The sequence below is a fragment of the Oculina patagonica genome, chromosome 13 (genome assembly GCF_052425735.1).
Source record: "Oculina patagonica isolate OP01 chromosome 13, crgOcupat, whole genome shotgun sequence".
In the NCBI taxonomy this organism is placed as follows: Eukaryota; Metazoa; Cnidaria; class Anthozoa; order Scleractinia; family Oculinidae; genus Oculina; species Oculina patagonica.
The window spans coordinates 37009493-37027336 of record NC_135770.1 but is presented as its reverse complement, the minus strand read 5'-3'; the positions used below and the strand labels follow the sequence as shown (position 1 = coordinate 37027336).

Below are 17844 nucleotides of genomic sequence, written 5' to 3'. Positions count from 1 at the left end.
CTCAAGAGGACTGCACAAATTTAATCATTGACAAAACAAACCGTTTGTTTTGTTATTAAATAACTTTGCTTCTCTTTCTTGCTTTCATCCAAACGCAAATCCGAGAAAAAGGAAAAAAACATCGAAAAAAACGTGAGCAACTAAGCTCTTCCATCACGGAGCTAGCTCGTAGTATATTAAGGCAACTTTGTATTGATTTACTGGCGAACCATTTAATAGGAAAATGATAATGACATTTTGCTATTTATTCTATTAACACGATCACGTTTCCCCCCTTTGCAGTTCCTCGACCTTGGGTGAAACAGAAAGTGCCCACCCTGTTTCTTAAAAAGTATAACAGCTGTTTTAATATTTCGTCTACTGGTCAAGAGAGAGGTCACACATTTAACAACATTCGCTATCTAAACTTTTAGAAATTCCAAAAAATCTCTAAAACTGTTGTAAACAAAACCGAACAACTATAATTAGAGTAAAGATTCTTGAAGAATTTCCATATATATTAAAAGCGAAAATTTAATATAAAAAGCAAAGTTAGGTAAAACAGCTCGTCAAAACATGGTAACTAAGTACACACCAATCACGCGAGCAAAAATATTTAGTTAGCATTACTTAAATTAGCCTCCCACGCAGTCGTTTTCAGGGGCGCGGGAGGAGTGAAACACGTGGGTTCTAAGTTACAAAAGTTTTAAAATCAGCACGGGCACTTCCTGTTCCACTCCAGGCACAATAAGACTAAGTTATGAGTTTTGCATAACATTAGGATATAGTGGGATTGTTTCAGTTGCCACTAAGTTAGAATAATTCACTTCGTTTTGTAAAAAAAGTCGATTTTGCTTTACCATTAAGCTGTTTGCCTGTTATTACACTTGTCTCAAAAGTTACACTTTTCTTTAATTTTTTTTGTTCGTTCGTTTAAGAATTATTCCAATTTCGGAAAATTAAATGTTTGTGCAAACTTAACACCACTTGGCGGTGTCAAATGCAGGTAACGGTTCCGTAATTAGTTACTTATGTCCGAACTTCTGAAGAAAGGATATGACAACTTCAGGGCGCTTTATGTTCCTTGATACTCGCTGAATACTTCCCTCCATAACTGTTTAGGTTCCGCTTCTGCCAAAGAAATAACCTATAAGCTTCTAGAACAAGTGATCAGGTTTTTTTCATGTTAAGATTATCAATAATGAAAATAAACAACGTGCAGCTCTTAATACGCAGGGCGATGTAGTATCTCTTGCAAGGTCTCACATGAATGGCTTGCGACCTTTCGAGAGAGCAATAAAACAAACAACAGGAACAATGCTGGAAACAACCACCAAAACAATAGCAACTGCTACACCAGAGAACCAGTAGAATAACAAGCTTACAAGAGCTGCTACACTACTGAATACTCAGGCACCCAGACCTACACATTCATCTATCGAATTGCCAAATTAAACATTCGAAAATAAACTAAAACTCTCAAAATAAACAATAAACATAACTTCATGAAGGCAATTACATGTACCTTCGTCATTTTGAACTAAACTCTTCAAGATAAAGAAATGTTTGCATATCATAATCAAACAGGTTTAACATGTTTAAGATCTCACAGATATTTTACTTATACTTACAGTGCGCCAAAATCCAGAGTAACGTCATCGCCAATGAGTACAAACGGAGCCCAGTACTCCACGGCACTAAACTTTTCTGACTCTCGCAGACATTTCATAGCCCAGTTAAGAGACACGCTGGCACTATTTCCACCACTCATGTGTTGATAGAAGCTTTTCATGAATTCCATGGTTGCCTCGTCATCAAGTGCCCAGAGTGACACCAGAACAGAACGAGCACCAGCACCCAGGAAAGCCCGGGCAATACCGACCGCTCCCTCAGCCTTGACCTCTCCTTGACCACTATGACAGCAACTAAGCACAACAAGCTTTGCTCGTAGCTGAACAGCTTGTACGTCGGCTATTTTCAACATGTAATCCTTCACTTCTAGAACTGGGTTTGGAGCCAAAGCAACTTCACCAGTTTCCACATTTCCATGTGCTGCTATGTGTACCAAAGCAACAGAGGAGATCCTTTTAAGTACCTCCTCTTTAGTAGCTTCTCTTCCCGTTAGAGGTGCGACGTTTAGAATCTCGCCAATCTTCTCAACTTCCTCTTTGGCATGTGGCAACTGCGGATATTTGGGTTTTTCGAAGAGGTTTGTGATTTCTTCCAAACACGGATCTCCCACGAGCAACGCTCCAGTGTTACTGTGATAGCTCTCAGCACAATCTTCAAGCAGCTCTAAACTTGTCAGCGAGGGAATTATACGGATCCTGATAGATTCACTGAGGTATCTTGTATTTTTATCCACAAGCGCAGCGAAAGGAGTAAGGCATAGTGGGCCATCGGGGACAATGATTACTTCATCACTTTCTAGCATGCTTTCAATGGGCCCAAATATACTCTGGTACAAAAGGCGCAAGGAATTGGTCTCACAGTGTGACGACTGTGCTGTTTGACCAGATTCGTTGCTGGGTGGCAATGTCTCTCTCGCCTTATGCAAAGAACGACCAGAAATGTGATTTTCCTTCAAAGCAGCTTTCCTTAACCTCTCGACAAAGGAAATTGCACTTCCGCGTTCTACGGGATTTGATCTAAACTGGACATTGTTTCCTTGGCAGAGTACCCATAAATTAATCGTGTTACCCTCAAGTGCTACAAAAACTACTTGAGAAGAATTTGAGCTTGCTACGTTTGAGATCGTTTCTTCAACACCACTAAACTGAGACGGTAGTAATTCAGGGCCATAACGCTCCTTCATAAGATCCGTCAGCGCCTGTGCTCGTCCTTGCTCTGCGGCACCCAAAGCCTCATCTGTCTTTGAAAGCCTTGCTAGAGTTCTCCAAAGAGCGGTGTACGAATGTTTCTTCATATCTCGAAAGTTTACTTTCCACGCATCTTTGTCTTGAAGAAGTTTTCTCACGTTGTTGTACGCTTTAACACTGGAACGATAACAATCCAGAGCCTCATGCAAAAAACCTAACGATTGAAAATCACAACCTAGCGAAAACCACGCACATCCTTCCCCACACCTGTCTCCTACTTCTTTGGCAATGTTAAGATGTTTCTCATGGTAGTCTTTGCTTACTTCAAAATCCCCTGAACGTTGATAAGCAGCGCCAAGTTTACAATACACACGTCCTTCTCCACACTTGTATCCTACTTCTTCCATAATTCTCAGAGACTGTAGACAGTACTGGATGCCTCCTTCCAAATCACCAAGACCTAAGCGAATTCCGCCAAGACAGTTATACCCACGTCCTTCCAAAACCTTATCTTCCGTTTCTTTCCTCACTTCAAGACTTCGTTTACAGTACCGAGTGGCTTGCTTGAAATCACCGAGACTGTCATAAACATTGCCAAGATTGCCATAGGCAGTTCCTTCTCCAGCCCTGTCCCCCACTTCTTTGGCAATGCTAAGATGTTCCTTGTGGTACTTTATGGCTTGTCTGAAATCACCGAGACTGTAATAAACATTGCCAAGATTGCCATAGGCACTTCCTTCTCCAGCCCTGTCCCCCACTTCTTTGGCAATGCTAAGAGCTTCATTGTGGTACTCTATGGCCTGTCTGAAATCACCGAGACCCTGATAAGCGCAGCCAAGATTGCCGTAGGCACGTCCTTCTCCAGCCCTGTCCCCCACTTCTTTGGCAATTCTAAGATGTTCCTTGTGGTACTCTATGGCTTGTCTGAAATCACCGAGACTGACATAAGCATTGCCAAGATTGCCATAGGCACGTCCTTCTCCAGCCCTGTCCCCCACTTCTTTGGCAATGCTAAGATCTTCCTTGTGGTACTCTATGGCCTGTCTGAAATCACCGAGACCCTGATAAGCGCAGCCAAGATTGCAGTAGGCACGTCCTTCTCCAGCCCTGTCCCCCACTTCTTTGGCAATTCTAAGATGTTCCTTGTGGTACTCTATGGCTTGTCTGAAATCACCGAGACTGTCATAAGCATTGCCAAGATTGCCATAGGCACTTCCTTCTCCAGCCCTGTCCCCCACTTCTTTGGCAATGCTAAGAGCTTCCTTGAGGTCCTCTATGGCTTGTCTGAAATCACCGAGACTGTCATAAACATTGCCAAGATTGCCATAGGCACTTCCTTCTCCAGCCCTGTCCCCCACTTCTTTGGCAATGCTAAGAGCTTCCTTGAGGTCCTCTATGGCTTGTCTGAAATCACCGAGACCCTGATAAGCGCAGCCAAGATTGCCGTAGGCACGTCCTTCTCCAGCCCTGTCTCCCACTTCTTTGGCAATGCTAAGAGCTTCATTGTGGTACTCTATGGCTTGTCTGAAATCACCGAGACCCCGATAAGCGCAGCCAAGATTGCAGTAGGCACGTCCTTCTCCAGCCCTGTCTCCCACTTCTTTGGCAATGGTAAGATCTTCCTTGTGGTACTCTATGGCTTGTCTGAAATCACCGAGACCCCGATAAGCGCAGCCAAGATTGCAGTAGGCACGTCCTTCTCCAGCCCTGTCCCCCACTTCTTTGGCAATGCTAAGATCTTCCTTGTGGTACTCTATGGCCTGTCTGAAATCACCGAGACCCCGATAAGCGCAGCCAAGATTGCAGTAGGCACGTCCTTCTCCAGCCCTGTCCCCCACTTCTTTGGCAATTCTAAGATGTTCCTTGTGGTACTCTATGGCTTGTCTGAAATCACCGAGACCCTGATAAGCGCAGCCAAGATTGCCGTAGGCACGTCCTTCTCCAGCCCTGTCTCCCACTTCTTTGGCAATGCTAAGAGCTTCATTGTGGTACTCTATGGCTTGTCTGAAATCACCGAGACTGTCATAAACATTGCCAAGATTGCCATAGGCACGTCCTTCTCCAGCCCTGTCCCCCACTTCTTTGGCAATGCTAAGAGCTTCCTTGAGGTCCTCTATGGCTTGTCTGAAATCACCGAGACCCGGATAAGCGCAGCCAAGATTGCCGTAGGCACGTCCTTCTCCAGCCCTGTCTCCCACTTCTTTGGCAATGCTAAGAGCTTCATTGTGGTACTCTATGGCTTGTCTGAAATCACCGAGACCCCGATAAGCGCAGCCAAGATTGCAGTAGGCACGTCCTTCTCCAGCCCTGTCTCCCACTTCTTTGGCAATGGTAAGATCTTCCTTGTGGTACTCTATGGCTTGTCTGAAATCACCGAGACCCCGATAAGCGCAGCCAAGATTGCAGTAGGCACGTCCTTCTCCAGCCCTGTCCCCCACTTCTTTGGCAATGCTAAGATCTTCCTTGTGGTACTCTATGGCCTGTCTGAAATCACCGAGACCCCGATAAGCGCAGCCAAGATTGCAGTAGGCACGTCCTTCTCCAGCCCTGTCCCCCACTTCTTTGGCAATGCTAAGATCTTCCTTGTGGTACTCTATGGCCTGTCTGAAATCACCGAGACCCTGATAAGCGCAGCCAAGATTGCAGTAGGCACGTCCTTCTCCAGCCCTGTCCCCCACTTCTTTGGCAATTCTAAGATGTTCCTTGTGGTACTCTATGGCTTGTCTGAAATCACCGAGACTGTCATAAGCATTGCCAAGATTGCCATAGGCACTTCCTTCTCCAGCCCTGTCCCCCACTTCTTTGGCAATGCTAAGATCTTCCTTGTGGTACTCTATGGCCTGTCTGAAATCACCGAGACCCTGATAAGCGCAGCCAAGATTGCAGTAGGCACGTCCTTCTCCAGCCCTGTCCCCCACTTCTTTGGCAATTCTAAGATGTTCCTTGTGGTACTCTATGGCTTGTCTGAAATCACCGAGACTGTCATAAGCATTGCCAAGATTGCCATAGGCACTTCCTTCTCCAGCCCTGTCCCCCACTTCTTTGGCAATGCTAAGAGCTTCCTTGAGGTCCTCTATGGCTTGTCTGAAATCACCGAGACTGTCATAAACATTGCCAAGATTGCCATAGGCACTTCCTTCTCCAGCCCTGTCCCCCACTTCTTTGGCAATGCTAAGAGCTTCCTTGAGGTCCTCTATGGCTTGTCTGAAATCACCGAGACCCTGATAAGCGCAGCCAAGATTGCCGTAGGCACGTCCTTCTCCAGCCCTGTCTCCCACTTCTTTGGCAATGCTAAGAGCTTCATTGTGGTACTCTATGGCTTGTCTGAAATCACCGAGACCCCGATAAGCGCAGCCAAGATTGCAGTAGGCACGTCCTTCTCCAGCCCTGTCTCCCACTTCTTTGGCAATGGTAAGATCTTCCTTGTGGTACTCTATGGCTTGTCTGAAATCACCGAGACCCCGATAAGCGCAGCCAAGATTGCAGTAGGCACGTCCTTCTCCAGCCCTGTCCCCCACTTCTTTGGCAATGCTAAGATCTTCCTTGTGGTACTCTATGGCCTGTCTGAAATCACCGAGACCCTGATAAACATTGCCAAGATTGTAGTAGGCACGTCCTTCTCCAGAGTTGTCACGCACTGCTTTGGCAATGGTGAGATGTTTCTTGTGGTACTCTATGGCCTGTCTGAAATCACCGAGACCCTTATAAACATTGCCAAGATTGCAGTAGGAACTTCCTTCTCCAGAGTTGTCACGCACTGCTTTGGCAATGGTGAGATGTTTCTTGTGGTACTCTTTGAAATGATGGACATCTTGATAAGCTTTGCCAAGATTGCCGAAGGCATTTTCTTCTCCAGCCCGTTCTCTCACTTCCTTCACAATGCTAAGATGTTGCAGGTTGTGATCTATAGCCTCTGATTTTTTTCCTTCCATTTCTGTGTGAATTTAAGTGAAGAATTTCAGTGTTGAAGTGTATAATTTAAACGATTTTGTAGTAAATTATCTTTCGCTTGTCTCGAATGTGAGTCGCGCCATCGATCTCCAGCTGGAAATACCAAAATAACAAAGCACCAAAGGGAAAGCAAAACTACGACTACAGGCCCACGACAGAAAATGTTTGGCACGGCTCAGGACAAAATGTTACGGGTGCCAAACAAATTGGTTCGGCACGGGTAAAGTTTGTCGTGTAAACGACTTTGCTTTATCCGTGCCGAACCAAATATTTACCCGTGCTCGAGGTAGTGCAAGCACGGATAACATTAGTACGCGTTCCTGAAAATCTAACCCGGCTCGGATAAAATGGTTAGGATACACGATTAGCCGTACTAAACTAACTTCTTTCTGATGAAACTTCATTCAACACATTGGCAGAAATTCCACTCGATCGGCATGGCGGTGTGTGAAACGTGTATTTTAAGAAAAATAGTTGCTAAGAAAATCTAATGGATATTCATGGAAAGCTAGCGTGACTTTCAGCAGTTCTCTTTGGTCGCTTTCTCCTGAGTTCGTGATCGTTCTGACCAGAGCAGAAAGCTGAAATTCTGCCTTGGAAGAGCATGATGTAAGCAGTTGATCCAAATAATGCAGAAAGAATAAAATAATAATAAAATAATCGTCGCTAATAGGGGAGTTGTAAGCCATCACTGCTGCCATAAGAATAAGAACCATATACCTTCAGCCTTTTCTAGCTTTCTGGGAAAAAGCCGAAAAGATTTGCGACTAGCACGTCACTTTTTAATGAAAAAGCGGAATGCGCACTAAGGCAGAATTGCGTACGCTGGTCAAAGTTTTGAGTCTTTTACCCGCACCAAAACCGTATTTAACACAGTTTAGCACGGTAGAAAAATGACGTGTGAACAGGGAATCAGTGCTATTTTTTGGTACGCGTACCAATTTCTTCCAAGCCGTGCTAAACATTTTCTGCCGTGTAAATCGGCCTGTGGATGTCTAGATATAAAGCTCAAGGACCTAAACCTAGGCCTTCATCGAAAAAGGCACTGTTTGAAAACCAGAAGTTGGTGATGGATACTCGAATGTAAAAGAAGGAAAAAACCATGTCTTAAATATTTGTTTTGACTTTTATTTACAGATATGTTTAATAGTGAAATGGACTCACTACACTCAAGTATGTGCATTTTGCTCGAGGTTCAGATTATTGAAATTACAGGTCCATTAATGAACCAAAAAAATTAACTCGGTAAATATTCTTCACATCTAGATCGAAAAATGTGTAGAAACATTTTTATTATTATTTTTTTTCAGCCTGCTAGCAGCTAGAAATGGCTGTTTTGGCCCAATCAGAATGCGTGATTCAGGTTAACTGCATGAATCGCGTGTGTGAAGTAGGAAAATAATAAATTTAAAAAACCCAACAAATTGACTGACTGGGTTAACACTTTCTTCATCAAAGTAAAACAATCTCGATGCATGCTGCTTTCATTCGTGTTTATTTTTATTCAAAAATATTATTTTTTCCAGGTTCATGTAGTATCACTATAATGTTTTGGCTAAGCAAAGGACCAATCGATCCACCGCCTTAACCAATTTATGTTGAACAACATGAAAAATGGGAATATCGTCCATTCCACACCTGAGATCTCTTGATCACTCTGTTTTGAAACCGGAAGTCCAAAAATCACTGAGTGAGTTCATACTTTACACACCGACAATAGCAGATTTTAAATGGCGACTGTGAAACGTTACATGAGAATCTAAAATAGGATTTTTAAAACCAGTATGCCGCCGTTGTTTTTCTTTCACCCCACCCCGCTTAGCTTGGGATCTTTATCTCGGTTCAGCCTGATTGAACCCGTATTGCTCTTAGCTCAATGCATAGCAATCATATTGTAGCCAAAGGTAAGGAGGTTAACTTAGGGTGTAGTTAAATGTAAAAACTTGCAGCTTTATGATTGTTTTTCACAAAATGAGGCCCGAAAACTGCGACCGGAAAATGCACAGAGAGCTATCCAGGAATAATTCAGTCTGAGTCTGAAACCACGACCGCGACCTGAGTAACAACTTATAATCGAAAAAAGTCACTGGCATCAGACAATCTGGAGAAAGTTTTACGAGGGGAAGTTCCATTTATTTCATATTTTTTAAAAGCTTGGAAATAACAAATATCCAAATCGTTCAACTTCCCTTTGCTGCTCACCATTAGAATAGAGCAGGTACTAACTTTCGGTTACTAATTTTCTTTCTGTTTCTGACATTCAACCAATATCTTTCGGTTTTGCACATACTTTTCTTTCGGGTCTTTACGTACTCGAGTATTTTTGTAAACTGTCGTAAATCGCTCTTCTCAACTTCCCTTTTTCGATTCAAGACTAAAATATGAAATACCGTATTCAAATTTTAGCATATAAGTTTTTAGAAAACTTCGAACTTCCGTTTTCTCGATTTCGTTAATTTTTAACAAAGATAAGTAGGTAATTTTTTCATGTCAGTAACACGGGGAGTGTTTGCGCAAACTCCGAAGCGAAGGGCTAATGTCAAAGTGCTTGACAATATTATCTAAGGGTACCTAACAAGCTAAATAATAAAACTGATTAACAACAATTGTAATAACAAAAGCTTTCTTAAAGACACCACATTTCAAATATGGCCCAAAACGTAAATGTTCCAGAGGGGGACATTGGGGTTTGCGGTGTTGCGGTATTGGCCAATTTTTCATGCGGTATTTCGGTAATTGTAATCTTTAATTGCAGTATTCTCCAAACCTGCGGGATGCGTTTTCTTACCGTTTTGGTCGACGATAGTTGATATAAAAAATTATCCTTCGCAATTTTCCGACCATTTTAAGCCATTTTTGGTCGTTTCGGAGGCAAGCTGAAACAACCTAATTTTGTCAAACATTTTTATCTACAATTTGACTGTTTTAACAACCAGTTTAATGTCGTGTCATTGTTTCTACGGTCTCACCGCTCCTTTTAGCTTCGCTTTTTGCCCTCACGTAAGCAATTCCACCAGCTATGCAAGCTTTCTATGAAATTGCGGTATTTTACGATTTTTTTGCGGTATTGCGATATTTGCCGAATTTTTTTGTGGTAATGTGGTGTTCAGTACCCCCAATGTCCTCCTCGTTCCACAATCCAGCACAATAGTCATTAGGCCATCGTGTCAACACCAAACTCAGCATGTAGCCATCTAAACTGTAGCTGAACTAGGACGAGTTATTCAAATACCTTCAAACCAATATAGTTGAGTAATATCACCTCAGCAAATGTTTTGTCTCTTTGCTTTCTTTCTTTCACTGATGGAAATAAAAAAACGGTATAAAAATGAGGAATGTGGCGGACTGATCTCGAGGTCCAGATTATAGAAATTTCAGGTCCAGTAATGAACCAAAAAAAATGAACTCGGTAAATATTCTTCACATCTAGATCGAAAAATTTGTAGACAACCTTTTTTATTATTACTTTTTCAGACTGCTAGTTGCTAAAAATGGCTGTTTTGGCCCAATTAGAATGCGTGATTCAGGTTATCTGCCTGAGTCGCGTACGTGAGGTAGGAAAATAATAAATTTCGAAAACCCAAGAAACTGACTGACTGGGTTTACACTTTCTTTACCAAAGTAAAACAATCTCAATGCATGCTGCTTTCATTCGTGTTTATTTTTTCAAAAATATTAACTTTTCCAGGTACATGTATTATCACTATGATGTTTTGACTAGACAAGGACCAACCGATCCAAAGCTTCAACCAATTTATGTTAAACCACATAAAAAATGGTAGTGTCGTCCATTCCACACCTGAGATCTCTTGATCACTATGTTTTTAAACAGGAAGTCCAAAACTATCGCGATAGAATTCTTGAAATTTCTCCAGTATCTGTTAAATTTGTCGCTACCATTCAAATCATTGAGTAAGTTTACTCTTAACACACTAACAATAGCAGATTTTAAATGGCGACTGTGAAAAGTTACATGAGAATCTAAAATAGGAGTTTTTCAACTCCGTATTCCGCCGATGTTTTTTTTTTTCACCCCACCCCGCTTGGGATCAGTTTATCTCGGTTCAGCCTGATTGAACTCGTATTTATCTTAGCTCAATATATAGCAATCATATTGTAGCCAAAGGTAAGGATGTTAAGTTGGGGCGTAGTTACATGTAAAATCTTGTAGCTTAGTGATTGTTTTGCACAAAATGAGGCCTGAAAGCCTCGACCAGAAAATCCACAGAGAGTTACCCAGGATTAAGTCGAATAAAAGTTACTGACATCAGACAATCTGCGAAAAAGTTTTAGAAGGGAAGTTCTGTTTACTTTATGTTTTTTTTAGCTACAAAATAACAAATTTCCAAATCGTGAAACTTCCCTTTGCTGCTCACCATTAGAATGGAGCATGTACTAACTTTCGGTTACTAATTTTCTTTGTGTTTCTGACATTCAACCAAGAATATCTTTCGGTTTTGCACACACTTTTCTTTCGGGTCTTTACGTACTCGAGTATTTTTGTAAACTGTCGTAAACCGCTCTATTCAACTTTCCTTTTTTGATTCAAGACTAATAAATGAAATATTCAAATTTTAGCATATTAGTTTTTAGAAACCTTCGAACTTCTGTTTTCTTTCTTCTTATTTTCCCAATATCTTTCGGTTTTGCACATACTTTTCTCTCGGGTCTTTACGTACTTGTGTATTTTCGCAAACTGTCATAAATCGCTCATTCAACTTCCCTTTTTCATTTCAAGACTACTAAAAGAAACAAATTTTGTTTTTTTAGTCAGTTTTTCACAATGTAACAAAGGTCCAGCTTTGTTAAAAACAGGACACTTCAAATATGGCCCAACACATTTTTAATCCAACACAAGATATTAGAAATGGGCCAGTTTTTCACCACAAAAATCGATAAGAAGACATTTATAAATATATAATTGGCAAGCTAACATGAACTACTCACCTTCGAGTTTAAGAAGTTCTGCAAAATGTAGTACCTGTCTGTTTTCTTAGCTTCCTCCCTTTAACTGTTGGGAATAAACATATTGCGTGAACATGAAGGACACGACATGCTGTATACATGTAGATGTTATTGACCAAGCGCGAGGTTCAGATAGAAAAATCATTCTTTTTAATGTTGAAGGCCATTAATGAACATGAAATAACCTCGGTCAATGTGTTCTTTATGTTGACCATAGAAGCTTGTGAATAAAATTTTAATTATTTTTTGAACATCGAAAAGGCGACTAAAATGCCTGGTTTGACCAAATAACCAATTTAGATTGTGTGACTCAGTTTATCCGGATCGCACGAGATAAGTAGAAAAATAATAAATCAGCTCTTGTAGATGTAGCCTGAATTTCAGACATTCCTCTGTGGTCGCCTACTCCCCAGAAGGGACGTCTGAACACACCTGGCCCTAATGCCGTCCGGTGACGTCACTACCCGAAAACTGGGTAGTGATTTTGATTGGTTGATTTAAAAATTATTTGCATAATTATGTGAAATTATGACTGAATTTTACCGCGCGAGGATTGTAATTTGAAAACGTTTGGAAAGAGTTCGAAAGAGTTCACCTTCCCAGAAATGAATTTATTAGTTATTTACCTTGAGTTTATTACTTTATTAGTTTACCTCCGGATGAAGAATAGTAATGGAAATCGATAGGTTTTAAGTTGGCGGCATTCGTCGCTTCGACATGCAGTGTTTTGCCAAATTTATACGTATTCTTGTTTTGTCAACAAAGCTGCTCGGCGCTTATGTCCTGCAGCCTCGATGAGCCAGTGATTTCTGAACTCAGAACCCACGGTCAAGTAGGATATTTTTGTATTGAATTCCATTTCTTGATGCCTCTGTAACCGTCTAAATTGATTCATTTAAGTACTCACGAGTGTGTTGTAATTGTCCGCTGCGTAACATATTATATTTTGATCGCTAGATAAAGCAAATCAGTTCAGATTAAATCGGTTCCGTAAAAGAATACAGCCTGCAGTCGATTAAAATCTCATTCATTTGTCTCAAGTTTTCAATAGTTTACTATTAAAACAATTTTATAGCCTGTAATCCTTTCTTTCACAATTTCATGGCCTCGACAGAAACTTTTCCGCATGAATTAAATCCAAAGTGTAGTGACGTCACCGGACGGCATTAGGGCCAGATGTGTTCAGAAGTCCCTTCTGGGGAGTAGGCGACCAGAGAGGAATGTCTGAAATTCAGGCTATTGTAGATGTTGAATGAACAGGCTTCGTAAAAAAGCCAGTTTGAATACATTCCTTAACCTGCTGTGCAGTGTTCATTTATGTTGTATTTAAAAATTTATTTTTAAAATGTCCATTTTTCAGGCACATGTAGTATCACTAAAAAAGTCACTGGTATCAGACAATCTGCGAGAAAGTTTTACGAGGGGAAGTTCCATTTATTTCATATTTTTTAAAAGCTAGGAAATAACATGCAAATATCCAAATCGTTCAACTTCTCTTTGCTGCTCGCCATTAGAATGGAGCATGTACTAACTTTCGGTTACTAATTTTCTCTCTGTTTTCGACATTCAACCAATATCTTTCGGTTTTGCACATACTTTTCTTTCGGGTATTTATTTTTTCTATTTTCGTCAATTGTCGTAAATCGCTCAATTCAACTTCCCTTTTTTGATTCAAGACTATAAAAAGAAAAACCGTATTCAAATTTTAGCATATTTATATTAGTTTTTAGAAAACTTCGGACTTCCGTTTTCTCGATTTCGTTAATTTTTAACAAAAATAAGTAGGTAATTTTTTCATGTCAGTAACACGTGGAGTGTTTGCGCAAACTCCGAAGCGAAGGGCTAATGTCAAAGTGCTTGACAATATTATCTAAGGGTACTTAACAAGCTAAATAATAAAACTGACTAACAACACTTGTAATAACAAAAGCTTTCTTAAAGACACCACATTTCAAATATGGCCCAAAACGTAAATGTTCCAGAGGGGGACATTGGGGTTTGCGGTGTTGCGGTATTGGCCAATTTTTCATGCGGTATTTCGGTAATTGTAATCTTTAATTGCAGTATTCTCCAAACCTGCGGGATGCGTTTTCTTACCTTTTGGTCGACGATAGTTGGTATAAAAAATTATCCTTCGAATTTTTTCGACTATTTTTAGCCGTTTCTGGTCGTTTCGGAGGCAAGCTAAAACAACCTAATTTTGTCAAACATTTTTATCTACAATTTGACTGTTTTAACAACCAGTTTAAAGTCGTGTCATTGTTTCTACGGTCTCATCGCTCCTTTTTGCCTCGCTTTTTGTCCTCACGTCAACAATTCCACCAGCTATGCAAGCTTTCTATGAAATTGCGGTATTTTACGATTTTTTTTTGCGGTATTGCGATATTTGCCGAAGTTTTTTGTGGTAATGTGGTGTTCAGTACCCCCAATGTCCTCCTCGTTCCACAATCCAGCACAATAGTCATTAGGCCATCGTGTCAACACCAAAATCAGCATGTAGCCATCTAAAGTGTAGCTGAACTAGGACGAATTATTCAAATACCTTCAAGCCAATATAGTTGAGTAATATCACCTCAGCAAATGTTTTGTCTCTTTGCTTTCTTCCTTTCACTGATGGAAATAAAAAACGGTGTAAAAATGAGGGATGTGGCTGTTATTGACTGAGCTCGAGGTCCAGATTATAAAAATTTCAGGTCCATTTATGAACCAAAAAAATGAACTCGGTAAATATTCTTCACATCTGGATCGAAAAATTTGTAGAGATAAATTTTTATCATTACTTTTATTACTGCTAGCAGCTAAAAATGGCTGTTTTGGCCCAATGAGAATGCGTGATTCAGGATTTCTGCGTGAATCGCGTATGTGAGGTAGGAAAATAATAAATTTAAAAAACCCAAGAAATTGACTGACTGGGTTTACACTTTCTTTATCAAAGTAAAACAATCTCAATGCATGCTGCTTTCATTCGTGTTTATTTGTATTCAAAAATATTACTTTTTCCAGTTTCATGTAGTATTACTATAATGTTTTGACTAAGCAAAGGGCCAACCGATCCAAAGATTTAACCAATTTATGTTGAACCACATGAAAAATGGGAATATCGTCCATTCCACACCTGAGATCTCTTGATCACTCTGTTTTCAAACCGGAAGTCCAAAACCCCATCATTGAGTGAGTTCATACTTTACACACCGACAATAGCAGGCTTTACATGGCAACTGTGAAACCCCTACACGAGAATCTAAAATAGGTTTTTTCACCCAGTATTGCGCCGTTGGTTTTCTTTCACCCCACCCCGCTTGGGATCTTTATATCGGTTTAGCCTGATTGAACCCGTATTTCTCTTTGCTCAATGCATAGCAATCATATCGTAGCCAAAGGTAAGGACGTTAACTTAGGGTGTAGTTACATGTAAAAACTTGCAGCTTGATGATTGTTTCTCACAAAATGAGGCCCGAAAACCGCGACCAGAAAATCCACAGGGAGCTACCCAGGATTAATTCAGTCTGAGTCTAAAACAACGACCTGAATGAACAATTATAGTTGGGAAAAAGTCACTGACATCAGACATTCTGCGGGAAAGTCTAACAAGGGAAGTTCCGTTTATTTCGTGTTTGTTTTAAGCTATGAAATAAAAAGTTTTTTTAATCGTACAACTTCCCTTTGCTGTTTGCTATTAGTAGACGGCGTGTACTAACTTTCGGTTACTAATTTTCTTTCTGTTTCCGACATTCAACCAATATCTTTCGATGTTTTACAAACTTTTTTCGTCGCTCTTTACGTATTTGCGTATTTTCGTAAACATTTGCAAATCGCTCCATTCGACTTCCCGTGAACATTTTTGTATATTATTTTGAGCAATCTTCGCACTTTCATTTTCTATTTTTTTTTTCTCTTTTTTTTTTTTTTTCTCATATTTTTTTTTCGGTCTTTACGTACTTGTGTATTTTCGCACTTCATAATCTCTCCATTCACTTCCCTTTTTCATTTCAAGACTACTAAAAGAAACAAATTTGATTTCGTAGTCAGTTTTTATAATGTAACAAAGGTCCAGCTTTCTTAAAAAAAAGACACTTCAAATATGACCTAACACATTTTTAATACAACACAAGTTATTAGAAATAGGCCGGTTTCTCACCACAAAAATCAATAAGAAGCCATTTATAAATACATAACTGGCAAGCTAACATGAACTACTCACCTTTGAGTTTAAGAAGTTCTCCAAAATGTAGTAGCTGTCTCTTTGCTTTCTTCCTTTAACTGTTGGGAATAAATATATTACGTGAACATGGGGGACACGACATGCTGTATACATGAGGTTGTTATTGACCAAGGGCGAGGTCCAGATAGAAATATCCTTCTTTTATTTGATGTGTAGGGCCATTAATGAACATAAAATAGCCTTGGTCGATGTCTTCTTATGTGGACCATAGAAGCTTGTCAATAAAATTTTAATTATTTTTTGAACATCGAAAAGGCGGCTAAAAATGCCTCGTTTAAAGTTTGACTAAATAACCAATTCCGATTGTGTGCATTAGTTTGTCCGGATCGCGCGATAAGTAGAAAAATAATAAATTAACTCTTGTAGATATCTATTGAATGAACAGGCTTTGTAAAAAGATAAACAGTTTGACTACATGCCTTAACCTGCTGTGCTTATTAATGTTGTATTTAAAAATTATTTTAAAAGTGTCTATTTTTCAAGTGCATGTAGTATCACTAATGTTTTGACTAGGCCACGGACAACCGGCCGTGCCAAGCGGTCCAACACTCGTCCAAAATTTAAGCAAATCCATGTTGAACTACAAGAAGAGTCGCTCACTTGTTTTACATCAAAAAATAGAAATGGCGTTCACACCTAAAGCAGGCCACTGCAATAACCGAATTAATTATAAAAGAAACAGCGTTTTGCACGCAACAGAGGTTTCTTACTGATTAACTGCGAACTAGCAAAACTTCTGCTTAATTTGACCTTACTTTAATTAAACTGCCCAGCCTCAAAAACGTAATTTAATTTACGTACCCGATTAATCTTTTACCCTTGCATGCATTCTAACTTTTATGTATAAGTTTTTAAGTCCGGTTTTTAGATAATCAATTTGCCCGGGCTTCGGCTTTCTGTGTAACATTCGACTTGTTCAATCATACGAAGACTCTTCAGTCGAAAAGAAATGAAACGTGTTTTGTAAACAAACTTTCCTTTCCCATTTTTTGTTTGCTTAGATGCATGTTAATCAGACTGCCAATATTACAACATCTAATTAAATGGGACTCACTGTAATAAAGTATTTTGTTACCTTTGAATTCTAAGTCTCTCCTCGAGCTCTGCAATAAGCTAAGCGGCGGTCAGTGTTCTAAGACCAAGTGGAATTTAGAACAGCGTCAGCTTTGATTCAACTTTATTTATAGTCTCGGCATTCCGGCTTGTGTTGTTTGGCGTGTAGGTTTTAGATTTCAGTTTCGACATTTAGTTTTGGATTTCAGTTTTTAATACCTCTTTCGCTTTGTTTTTGACAGACTTCTTTTTTTGGAAGTTGATTTTGAATTTTAGTTGTCACACGAGTTTAAGTCTAATTTAGCCTGATTTCATTCTTAGCATTTACGGTTTCAGATTTTAGTTCTAGGCACGTTAGTCCACAAAGTAAATCTTGAATATGTCTAAAATGTATTTTCTGAACACCTCCCCTCCTTCCTCTGACAAGCCGCCATGACAGTGAGGACGCAAACCAAGAATTTCACAACTTTTTCATTTTTCCACAGTTTCAACTGAGTCCCTGAGTTGGTCACCGAGTGCAAGCTATTCAACCGCTCTCCCCGCTTGACAATTAACCCCTGTAGCTATGCGATCCCGCTCTACACATGACAAAATATACAGAAATATCTACAGACTTCAGTGTATAAAATAATATGGCTAATTTGCGTCTTCGTAAAGACGCGAACAAGTCCATGACCTTTTTATACGAGCAGTTTCAAGTCAAAATTGAGACGCGTCTTAAAGAAGACCAGAGCAGAAAGCCTGGTCCAAAATAAGCCTTGTTTTATGTAAGACGCGGCTTGTTTTAGTCACGGGGTAGTACTGTAGTATTTATTCGCCTAGGCTCGATTTGCGCCGCCCTCTCGAGTCCATCCA

The 17844-nt window shown here is 40.0% G+C and overlaps 1 protein-coding gene across 1 annotated transcript; it reads right to left on the bottom strand.

Moving 5' to 3' along the window:
- Nucleotides 1–817: 817 nt before the first annotated feature.
- Nucleotides 818–16593, bottom strand: LOC144634500 (uncharacterized). Its single transcript, XM_078493464.1, has 4 exons — nucleotides 15916–16593; nucleotides 14257–14324; nucleotides 1611–6732; nucleotides 818–1110 (listed from the first exon to the last, which is right to left on the bottom strand). Exons 3-4 carry the CDS (start codon nucleotides 6728–6730, stop codon nucleotides 1098–1100), a joined length of 5133 nt encoding a protein of 1710 aa, XP_078349590.1. The 5' UTR covers nucleotides 6731–6732; nucleotides 14257–14324; nucleotides 15916–16593; the 3' UTR covers nucleotides 818–1097.
- Between the last annotated feature and the right edge of the window lie 1251 nt (nucleotides 16594–17844).